The sequence below is a fragment of the Corvus cornix genome, chromosome 9, assembly GCF_000738735.6.
Source record: "Corvus cornix cornix isolate S_Up_H32 chromosome 9, ASM73873v5, whole genome shotgun sequence".
In the NCBI taxonomy this organism is placed as follows: Eukaryota; Metazoa; Chordata; class Aves; order Passeriformes; family Corvidae; genus Corvus; species Corvus cornix.
In genome coordinates this window covers 15,876,284-15,898,083 of record NC_046339.1, presented here as the reverse complement: position 1 = coordinate 15,898,083, position 21,800 = coordinate 15,876,284, and the positions used below count along the sequence as shown (strand labels likewise).

General features: G+C 40.2%; 1 protein-coding gene across 8 annotated transcripts in view; it reads right to left on the bottom strand.

The window, feature by feature from the left end:
• The window catches only part of LOC104693440 (SPHK1 interactor, AKAP domain containing), a 66,011-nt gene that overhangs the window by 8,920 nt on the left and 35,291 nt on the right, over positions 1-21,800 (bottom strand). For all 8 annotated transcript variants that reach the window (XM_010406076.4, XM_010406074.4, XM_010406080.4 and 5 more), the window contains 4 exons: positions 10,964-11,023; positions 7,916-8,050; positions 6,163-6,418; positions 2,166-5,901 (listed from right to left, as the gene is read on the bottom strand). In XM_010406076.4, the coding sequence (XP_010404378.2) occupies positions 2,166-5,901; positions 6,163-6,418; positions 7,916-8,050; positions 10,964-11,023 (4,187 nt within the window). The remainder of the gene's footprint in view (positions 1-2,165; positions 5,902-6,162; positions 6,419-7,915; positions 8,051-10,963; positions 11,024-21,800) is intronic.

Genomic DNA, 21,800 nt, shown 5'->3' with positions numbered 1-21,800 from the left:
TCTGCTCCCCCTGGCAGTCAGCTCTGCCAAACCCCTGTGTCTCCCACCCCTGAGCCCTCGGGCACAGAACTCTGCCCCCACACTCTCTGACACGTGGGCACTGAGCAGCCAGGCGGCAGGGCAGGGGTGCTATTCACGTTCTTAGTACAGGACAGGTAGCTCCTGAAACCTGGTCCAAACCACAAGAGATTTGTGTGGGCGCTGTTTCTTGGCATTTTGGGTTTTGTTTGATTCATTATGCAATTACATCTCACACCAGTGATGCTTTGAACTGACAGTTCCCCACTTGTGAACAGTCACTTGGAACAGTTTCTGTATAACTGTGACAGGACTGGCTCTGTTGCACTACCTACGTACAGAAACAGCTTTTTTCATCGTTGAAGGCCTGCATGGCTTTTTTTTTTTTTTTTTTTTTTCCCCCCTCTAATTGACTCTGTCTGCTTGATATTTTGCCTGGAGTCCTGTGTGCCTGTATCTGAACTAGCAAGTAATTTCAGGCAGTAGGAGTGGATCAAAGCAATTTCTACTGATGCTTTTATAGCTACATTATATATATTTTTAGGTTTTCACTTCAGCCTAGACTTAGTCCAGACAGCCATGCCACAAATGGTTCAGATCTGTGTGAAGAACCACTGGAGGCTTTGTCTTCCCAGCAGGGATATGAGCACATCTGGAGTGCACTTGGGCAGCTGCTATTTGAGATTGCTTTGGAAGAACTCTGCATTTCATGCTGCAAATGAGGCTGATGCACAGAAGCAGAGGCAAGTTGAACTGAACTGCACAGCATTGCTGAGCCAAGAGGCTCATGCACGTGTAGCCTCTAGTTACTAATTCTGCCCTACCAATCCTATTGCTTTAAACATGTCATAGCCACGTTGGGAGCTCTGCTTCAAAGAAATGAAAAATTATGCAAGGGCTCGTAAACTGCAGAAATAACTTCATTTTCAAACCGTTAAGGTTCCCAATAGATGGATTTCTAAATTTATCTTACTAAAAGCAGGTTGCATTTTAAGGAAGAGGAAGGTTAGTGGGGGAGAGTCAGTATGAAAGACTAGTGACACCATGGTAATTATCCACCTAATTGCTGCCATACACAGGAAAGTACTTACAATCTATGTACTTTCTCACTTCAAGAGAGAAGGCACTTGTGCTTTCTCACTTCAAGCAGAGCTTTGTCAAATGCCAAAACAGAGCACTGCCTAGAATAAAATGAGCTACAAAATGGTTTCTAACACTAGCACCTGCACTCTTTCTGCCACTCTGAGATAATGGGGTGCTGCAGTGCTCCAAGAGACTGGCAGTTTAGATACCATTAAAGTAACAGATACAATGAAGTACAGTGATAAAGAGGCAGTGCCTTGAGAACGAGCATTCCCTTAACCTCAGAGCACCCACAGCAATCGTCTGCATTTGCACTGCACTCTCACACTGGGCTCACACTTTACCTTAACCAAAGCAAGCTGCAGATTTCTTAACAAAAGGAGTGCAGCTGTAAGGAGAGGGTGGTAAGCTGTGATGTAAACTCCATGAAACAGCATTAAAACAAAATGCTCTTCTTTTCCCTATCTAAATTCTACCAGAGAAGTATTGAACTAAAAGAGGTGAGGCCTACTTTTACTCTTTTATTTCCTTCACTAAAGAATTTTTATCATTTGTAGCTCCAGACTGTAAACACAAAGTTGAACTTCAAGCTCTCAGAAGTCTGGTCTTGTTTCCAGGTACACAAAACGTTACTTGCAACAAGCATAGCAGAGAACTACAGGTGAAATCCTGCTATCTTCTGTTATACACTAGCACTGATTTTTATTTATCTATTTTTTTAGTTCAGATATCAGCCTGTGCTAACTAAAAGTTTAAGTTTTTGTCCATCTTTCCTGTCTTGATTATGCGAGACTTAAACGTCTGTAGAGAGAGAACTTGTCTGTGCAGTATTAGATTTAAATCTTAAAACCGCAATGTCATATTCAATATAAGTTTTCTCCAGAGAAGTAGCACTGTGACACATGATTGGGTGATTTTATGCCAACAGAAACCTGTAGTCAAAACTTAGCCTGTTTATTTCTTTAAAAGTACCTCTCTTCTTCCTTTATCAAAATAACTCTCACTGGGAAAATAAACCAAAGACCAAAGCAATGTGCTGGCTGATTTGCTGTTTTGTCACTCACCTATTTACTGGGGAACTGGAAACCATGTGTTTCCCATCCACAGCTTCTGGAGGCTTTTCTTTGCTTTGATGCCCCTTTCCAGATGGGCCACATGAAGTTAAGGACTCCAAGTCTTTATCTGGCTCATCTCGTTGATCAGTTTCTATCTGAATTAAAGGCACTTCCCTGTGCTGTCCTGCAGGAAAGCTTCCAGGGCTCTTCACATGCTCTTTTTTCTCATCCACATCTACTTCTTCCATTTTGGGTTTCGACTGTATCTGAGTTATGCTTTGGGGATGTTTGCTTTCCAGCATGTGTTCTCGGCTTGTATAATCAAAGGAATCCTGCTGGACCACAATTAAACTTTTACCACTTTCAACAATATTTGCAGCCAGTCTTTTTGCATATTGTTCCACATGTGGTGGAGAATCACTGTAAAACTGGTCAGCCTCTGCAGCCTCTGCCTCATCTGCTATGATTTTGTTCTTGCGCATCAGCGATTCAATAGAACTGGCCCACGTCTCGTGGATCAGCATATCTGTGATCTGGTCAGTCTTGCCTCTCTGGTACAAGCACGAGTCAGACTTGCAGAGCCCCGCAGAAGCCACAGCACTGACAGGCTGGACACTTAAGGAATCTTGGCGATGGTGGGCAAACCCATCTAAGGAATTTGCCTTAATTGGAACGTTCACTGTAAGCCTGGAGCCTGATGATCTGCTGTCAGGCATCGACGACTGCCGAAAGCAGAAAGGTGACCGTAGAGAGGGTGCCAGCAAACTGCCACACCAGTCCTTTGAATTCTGAGAGGAAGGTGGATTATCTTTATTTTCCTTTTCGATTTCTCTTAGCATATACCTATAAAATTCTTCTGTTATACTTTCTGTGCTGGACTGTTTGGATGGGCAACTTGGTCTTACATTAAGATGGCCATTTTTCTTGGCTACCTGTTGCAAGGCAGAAGTTAAGATGTTGTTTGCATTTTTTCCTGCATAGTAATCCAGTAATAAATCAAAACCTCTTCCTTCGTTTTCCATCTGGTTCACCATAAATCTTGAAAATTCATCTGTAATGCTTTCACAACTAGACTGCTTTGAGACAGAACTTGTCTGGCTCAGAGAGTGACCAAAGCTGTTCATTAGGCCTAGGGTATTGAAAGAGGCTTTGGAATCTGAGTCCTCCTCTGGTATGCTCTCACAGCTTGAGGCCTTGGCTCGGCTCCATCTTTCACAGTGCAGTCTGTTCCTGGGGTGGTTTGGACCTTGCCAGATGCTATCAACCATGGAGAGTTCGGTGAGGTTCATGATCTTGGCAGCCACTTCATTTGCAAAGAGGTTGACAGAATCTGGTGTGTCCTCAAGGTTTATAGAGTCATCTACTACCCTATTCATCAATCTTTCCTTTAGCTCAGGATGCTCATCTGTTTTTCTTTTGATCTCACTAAGTCGAGGTGCCCTGTGCTTCCGAACCACAGAACCACTGGTATGGGTTTCCTTCTTCCTTTTCATGGTTCTGCATGATAAACTCTGGGTCACTAGATATTCATTGCCTTTCTTCCATGCACAGAACCAGGGCTGCTTGCCATTTGAATTTTCCAGACAAATGGCAGCTATTTCTGTTGCCATAGAAACAACTGTTTCCGCCAATTCTTCTGCAAAATCTGTTATACAATATTTGTCCCTTGAATTTTTCACCTGTAGCACAGGCTGAGAAGGAAGCAAAACATGGTTTCCTAATAAAGACAAGCTAAGTTGAACATCATTATTTAGCACAGAATCACACTTAATCTTGGCTTGGTTTTCTGTATTTATGGTGGCACTGGAAGACAGCTGTTCTTGAACACCGTGCCTGCATTCACTGTTTGCAAAGGTATTTTCTCTGTCTGAAAATGATCTGTAGTCTTTCTTCTGATGATGACTGTTACTCTGATTTGGGGATTTGTAACAGTCTCGTGCAGTTCTTTTCAGGTATCTCTTCTTGGGAGATATTTTTCCACTAAGTGTGTTATGCCCTGTATCTCCACTTGGTTCTGAATTCAATGTGGAATCTTTGTTGCTATTTACATCTTTGATATTACTTTTCCAAGTGCTTGTGACCTTTTCAAGATCTTTGATAGTACTGGTGCTATAGGATGTACCAAATGTCTTAGCTGCAGAGTGATCAAGGGGGCTGTGTGAAGTTTCACCTGCTCTTGCCAGTGTTGGCCATCCTTCTGCTCTGGTTACTTTCTCTGCTTTTGTGCCCTCAGGAAAGAGAGGAGAACACTCTTCGACTTGCCTGATGTCGTTCATTTTCTTGCAAGTGAAATATATTATATTAAAAAGCAACTCGTTTGCAGTCTCTGTGAAAATGTCTTGTGTACTTGAGCCGTTCTCTGAATGGGGTTGTAGCTGTCTCTTCTTCCTAACCTCTTCCATAGAATGTCGTAGAATAATACTGGATAAGTTTTGTGCAAGTTCATCTCTGATTACTCCATCAGCACGTGGAATATGTGGTCTTGCTGCTGTTTCAATAATTTTCCCATTTATAGATTCCATAAAATGCCCTACATTTTTGTATGTGTTGGGTTTGGTCAGAATTACGGATGCCTCTTTGAGAAGTGCCTCTGCAATGCTTTCATTCAGCTTCTCCATGCTGCTTCCTACAGCTATGCTACAATGCAGAGTAATGGCTGCAGAGGCCTGAGCAGCAGACAGAAGTCCACTGGAAGTTGCAGGGTACTTCTCCTCCTTTGTTTCCCCCAGGCCACAGATGGCTACAGCACTTGCTACTTGAGTCATGCCACAGAGCGCAGATGGGAACGAGTATTCTGTGCCAGCACAGTCGTCAAGGAGCTGTGAGGATGCTGTGTGCACCTCTTCATTAGCAGCCACTCCACTTCTAGAGTCTGTCACTTCTTGGTCCTGGCGGAATTTCTCTGCTGCCTGGGGACTGGAAATGGTTCCAATGACAGTGGCTGCACAAGCCAGAGCCACTTCCAGTGCACTTTGGTCATGTCCATTTGAATGTTCTTCCTCAAAGTAATCTGAAACTTCAGCAGAGCTTTCTGCCTCAGCCCAGTGGCTCAGGCCGGGGAAGGCAGACCCTGGCCAGTCAGGTACATTCTCAGAACTGTCTGGACTTTGCACGATGACAATCTTTGGAAGTTCGTTCCATGATCGGGAAGCAGAAAAATCTTCTGACTTACAGGAGCTTCCTACAGAGATGCTGACTGCAGCCTCCTCACTGAAACTGGGTCGAGACTGTGACAGTCTAATGAATGCATCCTGCAGAACAGATTCTGCTAAATTTGTGGCATACTGACCTGTGGTCGCCTGCTCATTTTGTGAGGGAGGATCAGTTTTCCTGATAGCTGCACCATCTTTCCCATCTGTCTTGCTGCTCTGTTTTGTTTTTGGGTCACCCAGAGGCTCCAGCTCCTCTTTAGCCATTTTGGTTACAGATACATCTTCTAACTTGAGCGCTGAGTTTTCAACCTCACTAGTAAAATTAGTAGTACTAAATGATGAAGTACCTTTTTCAGCTAATTCCTTCTGCCACAGTATTTCCTGGTCTGACTTATCTTCAGGTTGTGAGATGCCATCTTCTGCCACAAGAGTCACAGTTTCAGAGACCTGAGTAGCTGCATTATCTTTATTAATACAGTTCCCTTCAAGAATGAATGGCAACCTGGCTTTTCTATAGTGAATGTTTTCAAATCCCTTTCCTTTATTTTTTTTGACATCTGAAGATGCTTCTGAAACATTTAATTTTTCATGACCTATTAAGAAAAATAAAAAATTAGTTTTTGCAGAGTAACTTCTGACTTTAAAAAGAAAAGAGCTGCACAACTGTGTACTACATTACTGCTCTGTAAAACTACTGCACAGCCAGGTATCTTGTCTTTGAACAAAAATTTAAAAATAGGAATGGCTGTCCATTTTCTAAATCTCATATGTATGAGTGCAACTTCTGTGAGCATTGCTATAGCTGTTGTGCAGTATAAACAACAGCAGAATTATCTCAGTCCCCCTGCTTTTACCAGCTTTATATTCATCAGCCTCGTTGTCATCCTCGAGGTGCTCGGAGGCCGTGAGGAAATCTTCTTCTATTGAGGACACGGAGCAGTTCGTGTCATCCTCGGGCTTTAGGACACGGGTTTCTATCTGCAGCTGCCTCTCCTGAACGAGCTCAAGTCCAATCAGAAACTTGTTTATTTCAAAAATGATGCAGCTTGCGCTGTTTCTCCTGTCCCCCCTTGCACATTGAACCAAGCAGACATCTGCCAGCCAAGGACACTAGAGGGGAAAAGAATCTCAGTTATTTAATTAAAAAATAAGATTTATTTTAAGCTTCTCTCTCTATAAATATCTCAGGAATGTTCTGTTGCAAAGATGTGATATGATTTGTCATTTCAATGTTAGTAACAGTGTGCGGTTACATGTATGCCAAAATAAGACTCCTTGGAATGACAGCTTTTGTTATACAAGTGTTTTAGTAGAGAACCCAGCTGTATCACAGGGGATACCTGGAAATTTTGTTGAAATTGCCAAGTTGTTTGTTTTCAATCAACTTCTTGTTTTAATGACAGACTTATTTGATGTTAGTCACCTGACATGCTGTTATTAATGGCCTCACACTACCCAGTATTATCTCTCTGGCGGGGATTGTTTGTGGGCATGAATTTCTTTCCAGGATAATTTCAGTTGCAACACTTGTTTGAAGGCAGCCCTGTAAATACCAGCTGATAAGATTGTGTAGAGCAGGTCACCCTTAGATGCTCCAGCAGACCATTTTTAAATAATGTTTTATTTTGTTTCTTTGCTGCTCTTACTCTCATTCCCTTTTTGTCCAAAGCCCCATTATCTCAGGCCGATACAACCTCCCACTGGAAACGGGGGTCCAGTGCACAATGTCCTCAGCCTTTATATACAACTGTCTTACCTAGAGAAGCTGTACAGTTAAGTTGAAAGTTGGACAGAAACTGAGAGGAAGGAACTCTTGTTATCCTCATTTTACTGATATTAAAACCGTTGGAGATTTATACAGCGACAGAGCTGAGTCGATGTCTCTGCATGGACTGTGCTTGTTGTATGGATGTACCCTGAACCAAACCCAAGATTCTGCAGCTTGTGATCTTGTGCTTTGAACTCCAGGCTCCCAGGAAAGAGTCAGGCTGGGTGGGACCAACTTTGGATTAGATTGAGGTGAAAGTTTTAGGCTCTGCAAAAGATGCCCTGGACCCCCTGGGCATTTGCACAGTATCTAGCATAAGCTGGCCCCATCCTGGACCTTTTGTCTTTGACTGTGAATGCAAAGCAAGTATCTACTAATAAAGAGAGTGGGATGAGTGTTATGCTGGATTAACATGTTTATTAGCCTGTTCTTCCTTTCCACCTGAACAATATGTCTGAACAGAAAACCAGGTAAATTAGTGTGCTAAAACAGAAAAGATAGATTAGATAGCTGCTACGAAATTGAACCAGACTTGGCCCTACCCTCCCTGAAGGATCAAGTGCTAATGTGGCTTAAAGCATTACCAGCTGCAACCCAGACGTCTGCAGGATCCAGAGGGAACAGCAGGATCCCTTAGCTATCTTTGTGTACATGGAGTGTGTCCCCTCACCGTGCACCACACACTTAAATCTGTCTGACAAAAGTCTGTTTGTATGTTTGCAAACTTCCACTCATCTCAAATTGATCTCAGGTCTTTGCTTTCAGGTTCCTTTTTCCCATTTTCCAAATTCCATCCTTCACAGGCATGATGTGATCTTAAAGATTAGTTTGACTCCTACCTGGGGAACTTCATAATCGGCCTGAAGGTTTCCTGATGTTAATCCACTCAGCAGGACTATTTCATTTTCCTTTGGTGGCTGTACGTTCATCGAACTGATGAGTTTGGGGAGATTGGGCGAGACACTGATCAACTTCTGTAGTATGAAAGAGAGATGTTGCTCTCAGGTAATGAAGTCTGAGTTGCACAATTATAAATATTAAAATGAAATATCACTTATAGGCATCCCTTTAGAAAACTCACTTGAAAGGATTACTTCAAGTAGATTATGAATAGAACTGGCAGCATTAAAATGCACATTCTCTTTCTTTTGAAATACCAGACAAGACAAGGATGACAGTGTAAACTTTTGCTCAAGTGTCCAGCAAGACAATCTGCCATTCTTCACACTGTCATGTGCTAAACAGCTTGATTGGACAGGTGCATCTAGATGCTTCCTATGACATGTGGGTTCCTTAGAGACTGTGAAAACAGTGTCTCTCTTATGGTCTGAAACAGAAAAGCTTCAGTAGGTATGGTAATGAGAACAGGGCACATCTTCCTCTTTTCCTCTAGGCATATGACCAGCAAGAAACCAGTGGAAGTTACCTGGAAATTGCCGACCAAATTGATGCAATGCTAAATATGGAACGACAGAAATGTCAGAGATATGTGAAATATGCCTTTCTTTGCTGTTACACTGCATACCTTCATGACCTTCCATTTGTAATGACACAGTCACTCCCTACATGTTATGTATTTGTTAGAGGTGAAAGCAGTAAGTCACAGCATCAGTGATGCTACACAGGAGATCTGTACTGCCCCCAGTGCGTGCAAGGGACATTTGTGCTCCTTTGTGTACAAAGGTGAGGCCAAGAAGACAACACCTACTCTGAGAGTACAGTTGTCTCTGCCAAGGATCTTGGTGTGCTTGTTCTGTGAACAGAGAACCAAGGCTGACCCCTTACAGCAGGAGCAGAGTAAATACCACCTCCATTTTCTGCACTAGCACGGTCCATGTGTTAGTGCAGAACATGTGACAAAGCCCTTCAGGGAGTGCAGATCTTGGGTACCCAGCCATCTGCTTCAGTTACTAACCAAGGCAACAATACTTCACTGTTCTTTATTTTCATCCTCAAAATACTAAGCTTGCAGTACTCTTATTTTTCCCTGGATTGAATTAGATGTAATAAAACTTTCTGGCTTAAAAAGCTAAATCAGTATTGGGGAACAGTTCACTTTTCAGTGGACTGATCTTCAGATGAGACTAAGTATTTTTATGTGACATAACTGAATTGAGTGCTTCAATTCAGTCTGATGATTCGCTGCAGTATAAAAATGTTCTCATCTTTTTTTTTTTTTTTTTTAATTATAACCTTTCTGTTATCACAAACACTTCCTGAAGTATCTCTATTTTTCTACTGCCCAAATTGCCACATTTTATCAGATTTCTTAGGTAGGAAATTACGGCATTTGACATATCTTTTACTTCACTTCTCTACCTTTTGTTCAGAAAAAAAAAGAAGTCTGGAAACATCACTGTTTTACACATAACCCTCAGTTTAACCCAGTCCAAGGTTCAATCTAACACAAAATCCTAGCAGTACCTATTAGTAAATCAAGTACCTATTAGTAAATAGTTATATATTTCGTATGAACAACAGCTGTGCTACTGTCTTCAAAATTCTTCTAAGAAATGCTTTCACCACACCAGTGTATTGTATAAAATTCCACACCACTCAATGCTAATTTACAAAACCTGCTTATTATACACAAAAATGGGGATGAGGGTGTTTCCTCTTGGAAAAGAATGCATAGCACCTGTGCTAGCAGAGAATTTTTATTACCTACACTGAAAACTGAGTGACAGATGTCTAGTTCTAAGACTGAGAGAGAAACTTTTGGTGTCTCCTCTTATATTTTTTCCTCAACAAACACTCTAAACAACAATAAAACCACTGCTCATTAGAAGACAACCAGTGCTTCTGTGGCTTGAGTAAAGTAAAACCTCTCAAGATGTTCTGCACAGTTAACCTGCTGATTCAATAGAAAAATAATATTGCTGCAAGATGGCACATTTATTTTTGACAACTGAATTTTCACAGATGCAGAATGCAGAATACAGCAGAGAAAAACTGTTCCTGCTAATGAATGACTTGCAGGAGGCATCAAGGTCCCAGCACTGGTTGTTCTATGAGCTAAAAGTGTTTTCAGCAAATGAACTGTAATGGTTTAACCAAGGAACTCCCTGGGTACTGTCAGGAGATACTACCTGTGTTTACTCACTACATCTTGCTTCGCTATTGGTGTGTCAAACATGGGCACCAAGCCAGGATGATGAAAAGGAACTGATAAAGGAAGATGTAAGCATAAAACTGACATCAGGCCATATCTTTAGAATGTGACTTCTGCTTTTTTTTTGGAATGGTAATGTGTTTTAAATATCATATCATGATGCAGTTTGTCTCAGCATTTGTATAATAACCAAGGGGGTTTTTTTACTTCTTATAAATCCCTTTTTTCCTACCCTCATAACTTTCAGTTAAACAGATAAAACACACCTCTAGTTCTGTTTTATCTAGACCCCCTCTTCAAGACCATATATACCTATGTGGAGTTTGACTAAGACTCAGCTGAACAAGACCTATATGAGTGGAAGATTTTCAAAGGCTTTTTGGCAGTAGGACAGAGAAAGGAATCAGAAACTGGTGGCGGAGCAGGACACCAGAAACTCTGTTTATGTAGTATTATGCCAAATTAAAAAAAAAAAGGATGCATGACATGTCCATGTTCACTTCTCTGATAAAAGCAAGAAATATACTTATATAACTGCTGTGAATTCAGACTGCAACAATCCACTACATATTTATAGGACGGGAATAAGTAATCCTATGTAACATGGTCCAGTGTTGAGACAATTTCAGATTCCTTATGCATTGCTCTCTGTAAGGGTTAAAAATCTAGGATTGGCTTTGATTTGTTCATAGAATTTTCATCTGTATTTTTACTGGAGAGTCCTAGTGTGCCTGACTAGATCCACCGTGCATGTTTTTAAGACCTAGGCAGTTACCTGTTTCACTTGCTCATCGTTGCAATCATCTCTGTTGGCATCTAAATTCACAAAACAAACCTGTAATAAGAGAGAAAAAGAAGCAGCACCTTATAAAGTTGTATTAGAGTGGCAGTAACCCTTTTAAAGTCAGTATGTTTTCATTTTCTAGCCTTGTAGCTGAATCTGTGAAGCCTTTTTCTAATACAAGCAATGTAGAAAGGTTAGCAAAAAAGAACAGTGGAGTAGATGCTAAGAAAGGAGGGAAAACGGAGTAAGAGTCATGACTTTCTCTGTACTGACAATTGGCTTGTCTGATGAATGAGAAAATGTTGCAAATAATCTGTAATACAGAGGATGTTAGTAAAGGTAGAGGAAATGTTAAAAATACTTTTCATTTTCTATCAGATAAATTCTTCATGTCTTGCTTTTCCAATGACTTCTTTCCAGGCACTTGTTGCTAAATGTTTCATAAGTGCAATTTTGAGTTGCTTTTAGAGTTTTTCTGCACACCATGTAAATACTGGAGTATTTTTCTAAGTCTATACAGAAGTTTAAAACTTTATGAAAGTGATTTTTTAGCATTGGTTCGTGAGCCAATATTCAACCAGAAGTTTTCAGCACTGCTAACTGGGCACCAGCACAGGTATAGAACAGCTTAACTGCCTGGTGAGTACCTGATTCACCAGAAAGTCCTGCTTTTGATGACAAGGGGTTTTGCCCCTTCTTTGATTATTATGAGTTTCAGCAACTATTTAATGGATGTGAGATTGACTTAACCAGAAACTTCAGATCTAAAGACTAGTTAATTTCCGAAGAGTTTTATTTTATTATATGCCTACTTGAAGGCCATTTTCTAATGAGAAAATCCTTCCTCCAGCTCTGAGTTAGAAGCAGGGACTCCAAAGCTAGGCTGACTGTAAAGTTTATGAGAGTTTGGTGCTGTCCTCATTTAAACTAAAACCTAAAAAATAAAAATTCAAGGCTCAGCTAAAGCCTAACACCCGATTCCAAAGAAATTGCAGATCCAAAATTTAACATAAAAGAGCTGAGTGATTTTTTTTTTTTTTGCTTCTTTTTCAGCGAAGAGGAAACGCTTCTTTCCCTAATTCTATGTAAATATCCCATAGAAAATGAAAATGCTCTAAATTACCCCCTTCACCAACAGTGTGGTGTTAGGCACCCGAGCTCCTGTTGTGTGCCTGCTTTTACACCAAGATAACCCTGGTTTCAGTTGATACATGCACATGCCATATGTACAGATTATGGCCATCTGCAGTAACAGCCAGCACAGCAGATGGAAAGATCCAGCCAGTGCTCCCATTATAAACCAAAAAAACACCCAGGGAAGAAGAAAGCTTTTTTTCCCTTTTAAATAGTTTAATGTCATCTTTACATGAACTCACAAACATATTTTCCAGCCCTTTTACAATTTTAGCAAAAATATTTCTGTGCCTGATAATGACAACAATTAGGATATGCCACTGTCATCTGCTGAACTTGTAAGAAATAGTTATAGGAACTTATAAGCTACAACATAGTAAAAATACCCTCTAGCAACATGGTATGGTGGTTATGTAATGTCCTAAACATGTTACAGTTGATTAGACAAACACTTCTCTTACTTTCTACTGGGTTTTCACATGTAAGCATTTCACATATCAGCAATAGGTAGTTACTAAAAAGCATTAGAAAATTACACTCTTGATTTTCACATGGACTTTCCCACAACAATATGAGATACGAGTTATGAGTCTGCAGGCACATGGAGGTGTGTTTGCTTAAGGGACCAATACCTTGGCAGCAGGGTAGGAGTGTGGGAAGGTGTGGGGCCAGTTTCGAGTCCTCCCCAGCATGGTCACCCCATGCTGAAGGCAGGGCTGTTACTGAGGAGTGTTGTGAAAAAGCTGCACCAGGGGCAGTTGTGTCTTTGGGCCTTCCAGCCAAACACCTGATTCTCTGGTAAACCTCGGTTTGCCCTTTGCTCCATCCATGTTGGGATGATGGCTCATGACTTTGCTGTGATGAACACTGGCACTGCTACCAGTGACAGCGACTGCCATCCTAAAGCCAGGCCCTCTCCACGCAGCCAAAACAATCATCATCTCTGGTTCAGGTGGTGTGCATAGCATATAACTCACTAATGCCTCAGCAGAGGAAGCCTCAGTGTAAGTAGGATTATCTAGTATTTTAAGTCCCATTCTCTTTCTTTCTCTTTTTTTAAAAATTGATTTTCAGAACCTAATGAACTTGCACTATAAAACCTATGGCAGTACTGAATCCAGTTTCCAAATACACCTGTCAAATTCCACTGGCATTGATTTATTACACTGCCAATGCAGTCTTTCAGCATTTTCTGTCCTGCGGGTTTTGCAGTTTTAATTATAGGCAATTTTTGAACAAAAACAGTTTGACAGTGGTGAAAGACACTGAAGAACTCATTTACCCTTTGCTGTGAGCAGGAGCCAGGACTAGATGGGGAGGTACTGTAACCATAAATTAACTCTACATTTCCGTCCTGACATGCTCTGCACTACTGCTTTCTTCTAGGAAGTTCACTATGAGGGTATTTTTCTTGGAGATCCTTCACCAGTGGTGCTCAAAGAGAAAATGATCTATTATGAAAAAATCTCTCACTGTTTTCTGCTTACGTAATACATTTTAAGCTCTCATTAGCTTGCACTGCTTGATTAACTTCTAGTAATTATCAGGGGCACCTCCATCAAAACAAGGCAAAACAACACTAGAGAAGAATTAATAATCTTTAGGATGGAAATACTGAATAGATTATGAAGAAAGAGGCCAGGTCAGGTCAGGATTTGCTAACCTCAATTTATTTCTGATTTTTTTTTTCTTTGTATCAGATGCAGCCTAATTGAGCTGTAATCCAGCTTTCTCCTCATCACAGTATCTTTAAATGTCAGTCCTTTCCCAGCCACTTCTTTACGCTTCACATCCTTGACTTCCCACAAACACCTTTTCAGTTCCAAAGTGTGTCTGCTTTCCACTGACACTGATCTACTATCTGGAAACCATGCAGAAACTTCAAGATGTTCTCTCTTTTTTTCTGTCTCAGGAAAATACTTATTTAGGAGGGAGAAAACAACAAAATTTAAATGGTGTTGCATAATACAAAAAGGAAACAACCCACCACCCAAGTTCAGGCTTTATACAGTGAGATAGTCACCCACAACTTCCCAGGTAGGTGCTAGTATCTACTTTCTGTTGAGTAGTGTTTCCAAGTTTAGAAATCCCATTTGCTCAAGAGAGAAAAGTGCTGTTCTTTTGGTGAACATGTACCACTGCATTGAAATGCAGAAAAAAGCAGGATGCTACATGTCCCTAAACCATTTAATGCACAGGCACATTGTAAATAGCAACTCTTGCACTATGCAGATTCTTGTACGTTAATAGCACAGATATGGGTCTGACCCTCAACCCTCCTCTCATCAAACTCTCCAAGTATTTCTACTAGAATAGTACCAGGCAGGGTATCATCACCAACTTGCTAAGCTCTTGAAGAAGTCTTTACTTTCCAGGATCATATAAAAAGCAAATAGAGAAACTTTGTTTCTGCTTTTTCTTCCCTATTTTGCATGATAATTTCTATGACTGGTAAGAGGTGCATGGGGTAAATTCTCTAGACCAGTGAAGTCCTGAAATCTGCTCTTGAGCTGATGTAGAAATTATGTAGACAACTTCTTAAAAGAACTATATATTAAGAAACTATTTTATAAAGTATTTAAGGATATAATGTACACACAGTATATTTTCCTCACTGACAAATGGCCTCAGGATATAGTTAACCTGGTAAGCAAAGTGAAAGCTACAGTCCTGTGTTCTGTTGTGTGAAGGACTGTGGTCAACACTTGCTTGAAGTGCTGCAGGAGGTGGGCTTTTTTCCCCCCATAAAATCAAATACATCTACATTATACCACCCTCCCAAAAAATTTCAATATCTATTTTAAAAGAAAGGAAGTTAAACTGAAGAGACAAGACTCGAAAATGAGAGCTATATACAGATGGCTTGTGCAACCTGAATTTTACCTCATATGCCCACATTTATGCAAGGCAGTATTGCCTGATTCAGTGAACAGGAAGCCTGTAAAATGGGGGAAAATTATGAAGAATCAGAGTACTGCGTATCTGCCATTTTCTAGCATTTAAGCCTATGACTTTGTAACCTAAAGGACACTCCTAAACACTGTTTCTTAGTTTCTAATCCATCAATTTCTGGATTACAACAACACAGTTATAGACAGTATCAAAATGGTAGCAGGACTATATCCAGGTGACACAAACTGCTTAATCCCTGTCATTCCCTGTCCTTCCACCACTGTACCCATCCATCTGATCCTCAGCTTTGGCCTAGGGGTCACCAGCAGGCTGAGTTTGGTGCCACACATCTCAGCAGAGGCTAAAGGTCTGTGTATGCATTTGGATTTGCAGCAGAACTGTGTAGAACGCTCCATGTTCTGTGCCGTCGTGGTTGGTATGTCAGGATGTAAAGGCTGTCTAGAAAATGAGCTTACAGAGTCTTTATCTCCCAGGTCTGCGCTGTTCTGCTTTTCCCATCCTCTTCCTGACACATCACTGAGTCAACTCATGCCAGGTGCCAATTCAGACAGCCCAGGAGACAGTCAGAGGAAACAACTGGTTTGGGACTGCTCTGTAATCTGCCCATAAAACTCAATTTCCTACAAACAGAACTGAAAAAGGTAATTAGCCCCAGGAGATACCTCAGGAGAAAGTAGTTCTGAGCAGGCAGTTCCTGTGTGCCAAGTTAAAATAGTTTTAATGCCTAAACCTGAGAATGTGCAGGATACATGTTGAACATGAGAAGGTGAGCAACTGCTGAGCCCAGGATTGAAGGTGGTTTTATATAAAAAACCCATTAAAGTGCTGGTAGGAACGCAGTCCTCAAGGACAGAGAACTGCAGCAGTGACTGCAGCTCCACAGCAGGAAAGGCAGGATCAAACTGTGCTGCCCCTCACAGTTAGAGCTTCCACATGCCCTCAGTAGGGATTTTGTTCCCTTTAAATGTTACCATCTGTTGCTAAACAGAACCCAGTAGCAGGAGCGGAAGGCAGCTGTATGTCAGGACAGACAGCTGCGTCCTCTCTGTCCTGGTTTGGGTCACCAGGTATGAAGCTCTCCCAATGCCACTGTTAAATTAACATGCACCTCATTGTGCTTCTTTGCATCGTGCCTTGTTTGTGAGTGACATGCATCTCACACAAATGCAGTGATGTTCTGATTATTATTTAGCATTATCCTTTGAAATACTAAAGGCTTGGCGTTTTACTCCCATATTGTTTTCTCTCCATATTTTGGGCAGGTATTGTTTATTCTCAGGATGTGTGTTGCTTCTTATACACTATTGTTCTGAACACTTTATCCCTTTTTAAATGTAGGACTGTGAAGGTGCATTTTGTGAAGAGGGTGACTGAATTTTACATCAACTGTGATTGCTATGACAGTTGTTTTAAGGACTTAATGGAATCTTTGATCACAATAATTTCTGTTCTTAGCAAAAACTCTGTGATAGGATGGCAGTTTTGGAATTCTGAGCCTACTCTCATCCTAATTTCATCTCTGCAAAGTAGAAAAACTATACAGTTGCTCTAAACTTCTATTAGACGTAAGTCTGAGTCTCCTGGCTTTACAAAGATTAGATCACTGTAATTTCCCCACAGCACAATAACAGAATAGAGCTGCTCCAAGGCATTGCTCACTGGAATGGTGACTATTTCAGAGAACCTACAGATGCGTGATGGGCTCCCTCAGGAGCTGAAGTCAGCGAAAGCCCGAGGAAAAAATATTGGTTTACCCTGTACTTCTGAGCCAAAGTAAACTGTAACCCACAGAAAATATCAAAGGAGTGGCAACGTGCCAGATGTTGTCCAGAAATTTGCTGTGAGCTTTGTGTCTTTGAAAATGACCAGAATCACTCATATATTTTGACTTATATTAGGACAGCATAAAATGCCTTTTCCAGCAGATTGTATCCATACAGCAGTTTGTGTGACAGGAGCATTTGTTTTGATGGTTAGCAAAATGCTGATCTGCAAAGCTCCCAAACAGAACTTTGCATTTATTTTCACTTGTCTTATTTATGCTAATGTGATGGCTAAATAAAAACTCTTGGACTTCTTGTGATATACAAACATAAATGTGTATATATATATATTTACTGTCTATAAGATCCTCTAATCATTGACCTCTCTGTTCTTTAAAATTGAAGTTTCTTAAATCTTGTAATCCCATTAATCCCAATAGAGTTCCAAGTACCTTTTTTTTTTTTAGAAACATAAAAACAAATAGCTATGAAATGATGATTTCTAAATGAATGTTCTAAAATGTCACATAAGATCATCCATTAGCTAATAATTTTGGAGATCCTAGGAATTTTTTTATCATCTAGCCCTGGTAGGACTTGTGTGAAAGAAGGCTGATGGCAAATTTTTTTTGGAAGCTTATGACTTTGGTCACTTCACCGCAGTTATTTACTAAAAGAAAACTTTCCTAACTGATACTGGAGGCTCGTATGGCTGCAACTCTCAGTATAAATTCTGCAATACAGTTCTGATTCATGCGCTGAAAAGCTGCTGTCAGGTTTTCCCTGTGACTCAGGCTTTGGAGAGTACAAGTCTCCCTACATTGCATCTTCGGACGTTTGGGCTCTTGGGCAAATTCACTGCATTTGATGGGAATCTTGCTGTCAACCACTCTGTGACTGCCCCAATGAATATGCACATGTTGGGTGTAAAACTTCCTTCACAAAAATGACTTTGCACACATCAAGGCCAGGAGCAATATCCAGCCTAATATTTCTACCCTTTGCTTGTCTCTCATTACCATTACAAAGTTAATTTTTTTTTCTCTGTCACCATTTTAATTTATAGACTGGCATCAAAAGGAGTTTTTACTGCAGAATGAATAGAAAGTATAACTGCAAGACTACAGAGTCAATGTACATTTCTGTAAATCTTATATGCCTGCATTAATCTTCTTTTTTTTAATAGGTCTTATTATGCTTATTTATTTTTTTTCTTTCCATACCATTTAAATGTTAAGTAGAATCTCAGAGGACTAGATAATATGACTGTGACAGTTAACAAATCTGATTTCAAGGCTAGTCCAAATAAAAAAATGATAAATATAAACCAATAAACCATAATTGATACCATCATTTAGCTTTGTTCAAGTTGATCTTGACTTTTTCCATTTCCTGTATTTGAAAATTGTTGGTATGGAAAAATTATGGTTCCATCAGACCCTTGCAGGAGGTGGTATTTTAAAGGAGGATTTTTTCATGAGCAAAATAATAAGTAGTAACTTGAAATCTGTTTGTGGGTTGCTCAGAAGCCAGTCCTGCACCTCATCCTTTTCCTGCATCCTCTGACCACCTCCTCAGCAGGGCAGGCCTGTTACTGAAATACAAGCACAGTCTGGAGCAATATGTCAGTGACCAGGCTGCTCCAGAAAGAAAAAGATAAACCTTTATAATACACTACTTTGAAAATTTAGACATTTCCAGGGAAAAGATTTCATAGAAAATGTTCAAACTTCAAATTAACAAAATGCAATGATGCAATAAAATTTTAACTGTTGTGGTTAACTATAGGCCAAACTCAGCAGAAACAGAGGTCAGTCCCAGAAGGTTTTGCTTAAAATGACTGAAACCATCACTGGCTAAGAATAATGTCCCAAATGCACCAAAAAAAAAAAATATTCAATGGTTTGGAAAAATAAGCTATTTAACAATGAAACCAAGGTGAAAGACCAACTCCCTGCAGCCCCAAATTCTGATTGTCTTGGCAGTGTCTGCCCAGACTAGTTTTGGTAAGCCAAGAAATATAACTGCCTGCAGTCTACAAAGCCAAACAGATGAATTCTTTTATCCTATAAGCAACTGAAGCGGGAAATTATGATGATATTTGATTTACAGAGAAGAGAACATTGATGATACATTAGTAAAGGAACGCTCAGATTTCTGGGACAGTTGAGTATTTGCTTACTGTTTTCTTTAACACACCTAGATACTTTTATTTGGTACAGCATTGCTCTAAACTACTATAAAAATCAATTATTTTTCACAAAGACATTTGTATGTCGTGTAGAAGCACAAAATGAGATTAAAGCATTTTAAGTACTTAAATCCATTCTGCTTATCTGTGCACAGCAAACTGTTCTGTGGTGCTCTACAGGATTTTTCAGTACTTGAGAAAGATGAGGAAGTGAATGTGGCTAAGCCTAATTAAAAAATGCAAATAATTTTGCTAAAGATGTCAAGTGAAAATACTCCATAGCAGTGACTATGAGAGAATGATCAGACTCAAGTTCAACCTGCTCCAGGTCTCTGGGCTGTCTGAACGAGCAGGTATTACCAAGGTGTAAGCATGTCGATCAGAGGATAGAAAGAGTCAATTGTGCACTCTGCAGCCACATACAGGCTGTCAGATCAGGTGCTAAAACACCAATATCTGGAACAGTGTATTTGGTTTTGGTTTTTTAAACTGAGCTAGTTCTTTCTTACTTGCCTCTATGACTCTAACAGTGCTTATCACTTCATTATAATATCCAGTATGTTCCCCCCACTATCTTTTTAAATAAAATGTTAGTATGCATAAGAGCTCAGACCATATATCTCATTTTTGTTCTGTTTTTCACACAGTGGGGCAGGTCTGCTGTGTTTTGCAGTCTCCCAGGCTTAGGTGCCTTTTGTTCTGGACTACAGTGGCAGAAGAAGGAATGGGGAGATGGCATTTTGCAGGGCAGCAGGAAAAACCAGCAGCTCCATGGCTGTCACACCTTACGAAACTCTTCCTGATAAATCTCTACTCAAAGCTTTCTGTGAAGGGATTTCAGGACTGTATCCAGTGGATCAGAAACTGCTGTCTCTAGATTAAAAACAGGCTCCTTTTCTCCTCTGATTATAAAATTCTTTACTAAAAGCAGACCATTCTGTAAGTTCTCTCTGCTTTTCAGAGAATGGGGTGAGAATTAAGGAAGGAAGCACACAGGTCTGATGATGGGTTTTGACTGAGCTCAGTCATACGATAAATATGCACCATTATACACTGTAAGAAATTAGGATTGTAAAATCTAACTGTGGATACTGAACAGCAGGAGCAGAGGAATCTTCCAGCTGCTGAAGCATTTTGTGAAGTTTTCCTTTCTCATGCTTTAGCTGAGAAACAGTGAAAGACCGTTTTGTAAACTAACTCTCTATCTTGCACCTGCACGGTCTTGTTATGGTACACTAGAGAAAATATTTTGAATGGGTGTTAGAGAACCTCAGCCAATCCTTTTACGGGGTGGCTGGACAAGCGACCAATCATATCATGCTCTCTTACATACAAAGGTATATAACCTAGCTTGTATTTAATAAAATAGTTCTATTTTCTCCTTGCACTTATGTCGTGATTCTGGCCATTTCTTGGTACAACAGTGACATCTAACTGATCTGGATAATTTCCTCAGTTCTTCCTTTTCTTCACCAGGCCCATCCTGGCCCCACTTCTTCTTCTTGCTTCCTGGGTCATAAAATTAAATTTTTAAACCAAGAGCATCATGTTTTCCCCCCTTGAGAAGGAATGTTTTATCCTTTCTTTCACAGAATTTGCATTCAGCACTCCAAATACCCAGCTACTGCTGACCACTTTTACAAGCAACAGAAATTACAGCTTTGTGATGGATATGGTTTGGTGACAGTGATGGTTTCAGTCATTATTAACCAAACCTTTTGGGACTGACCTCTGTTTCTGCTGCAGTAGACTTACACAACATCTGTCTGCTCATGCATGCTGTACAAATTGCAGGGCAACTCTGCCCCAGCTGTTAGACAGGTTATAAATAGGCAGAGCTCTGAAGCAGCAAGATTACTTGAAAAAGAAGGAATAGTACAGGTTCTTGTGCTTATGAATCAGTCTGGAAAACAGCTGGCTGTCTGACTGGCTGTGTGAGTGCTGAGATTAGAAAAGTCTGCTTATCTGTGTATTAACATCTTAAGGTTAACTTTTCAGTAGGTTGAGGTGTAAGCTCTGACTGCTGCTTTCCCCTCAGCAGACTTTAATAAAGTGTGGCTGTGTCTGGTTCCTCCATTGTGTAAGGAAGGTTTGAGTTCACACTCTTACAATTTCCCAGCTGCATTCATGCAACCTGTAGGAACTCTAGCTCTGGAACCTCTGGCCTATTGTCAGATTAGACAGATATCATCCAGTAAGGTTAAAAGTGACTATTTCACTTGAGCCTGGAATTATTTCTGTTGGCAAACAGGTAATCAGAAACTCTAATTATGCATCTCTACTGAGGCTGTAATGCTAGGTACTCTCTTGATTCTTAAAAAAAAAAAAATTAATCTAACTAGTTAAAATCTAATTCAACTAGTTTGTCCAACTATTTTTATTCACACAAACCCACAGCTGCTTTGGGACAATGTTTTGCCTAATTACATGTATTTTTGGACAGATTTAGGTCTTTCCCCAGCTGAGGTCTTCTTTTACTGAGTTCCAGAATCCAATATGAAATAGTAAAGCTAAATAATTTCCTCTCACAGAGTCCTTCAAGTACTTCAAGGGAAATAAAAAAAAAAAGGGTGCAGGGTGGATGTGTGGATCTGGAAGGACTTAGCTCACCCAACCAAACTTTAAGAAGCAGATCGGGAAGTTCTTTAAACTACTCATAGTAAATAAAGTGATTTCAACTGGGAAAACTAATTTTGGTGGATTTGATACTAATTTTTTTCCATATACTTAGAAAAAATGACCTAAAAAATGCGACTACCAACATTTGCATACTGTCAGTTAAAAAGAGCATGGAGTATCTCAGTCAAACATCTGCTGCAGTCTAGAG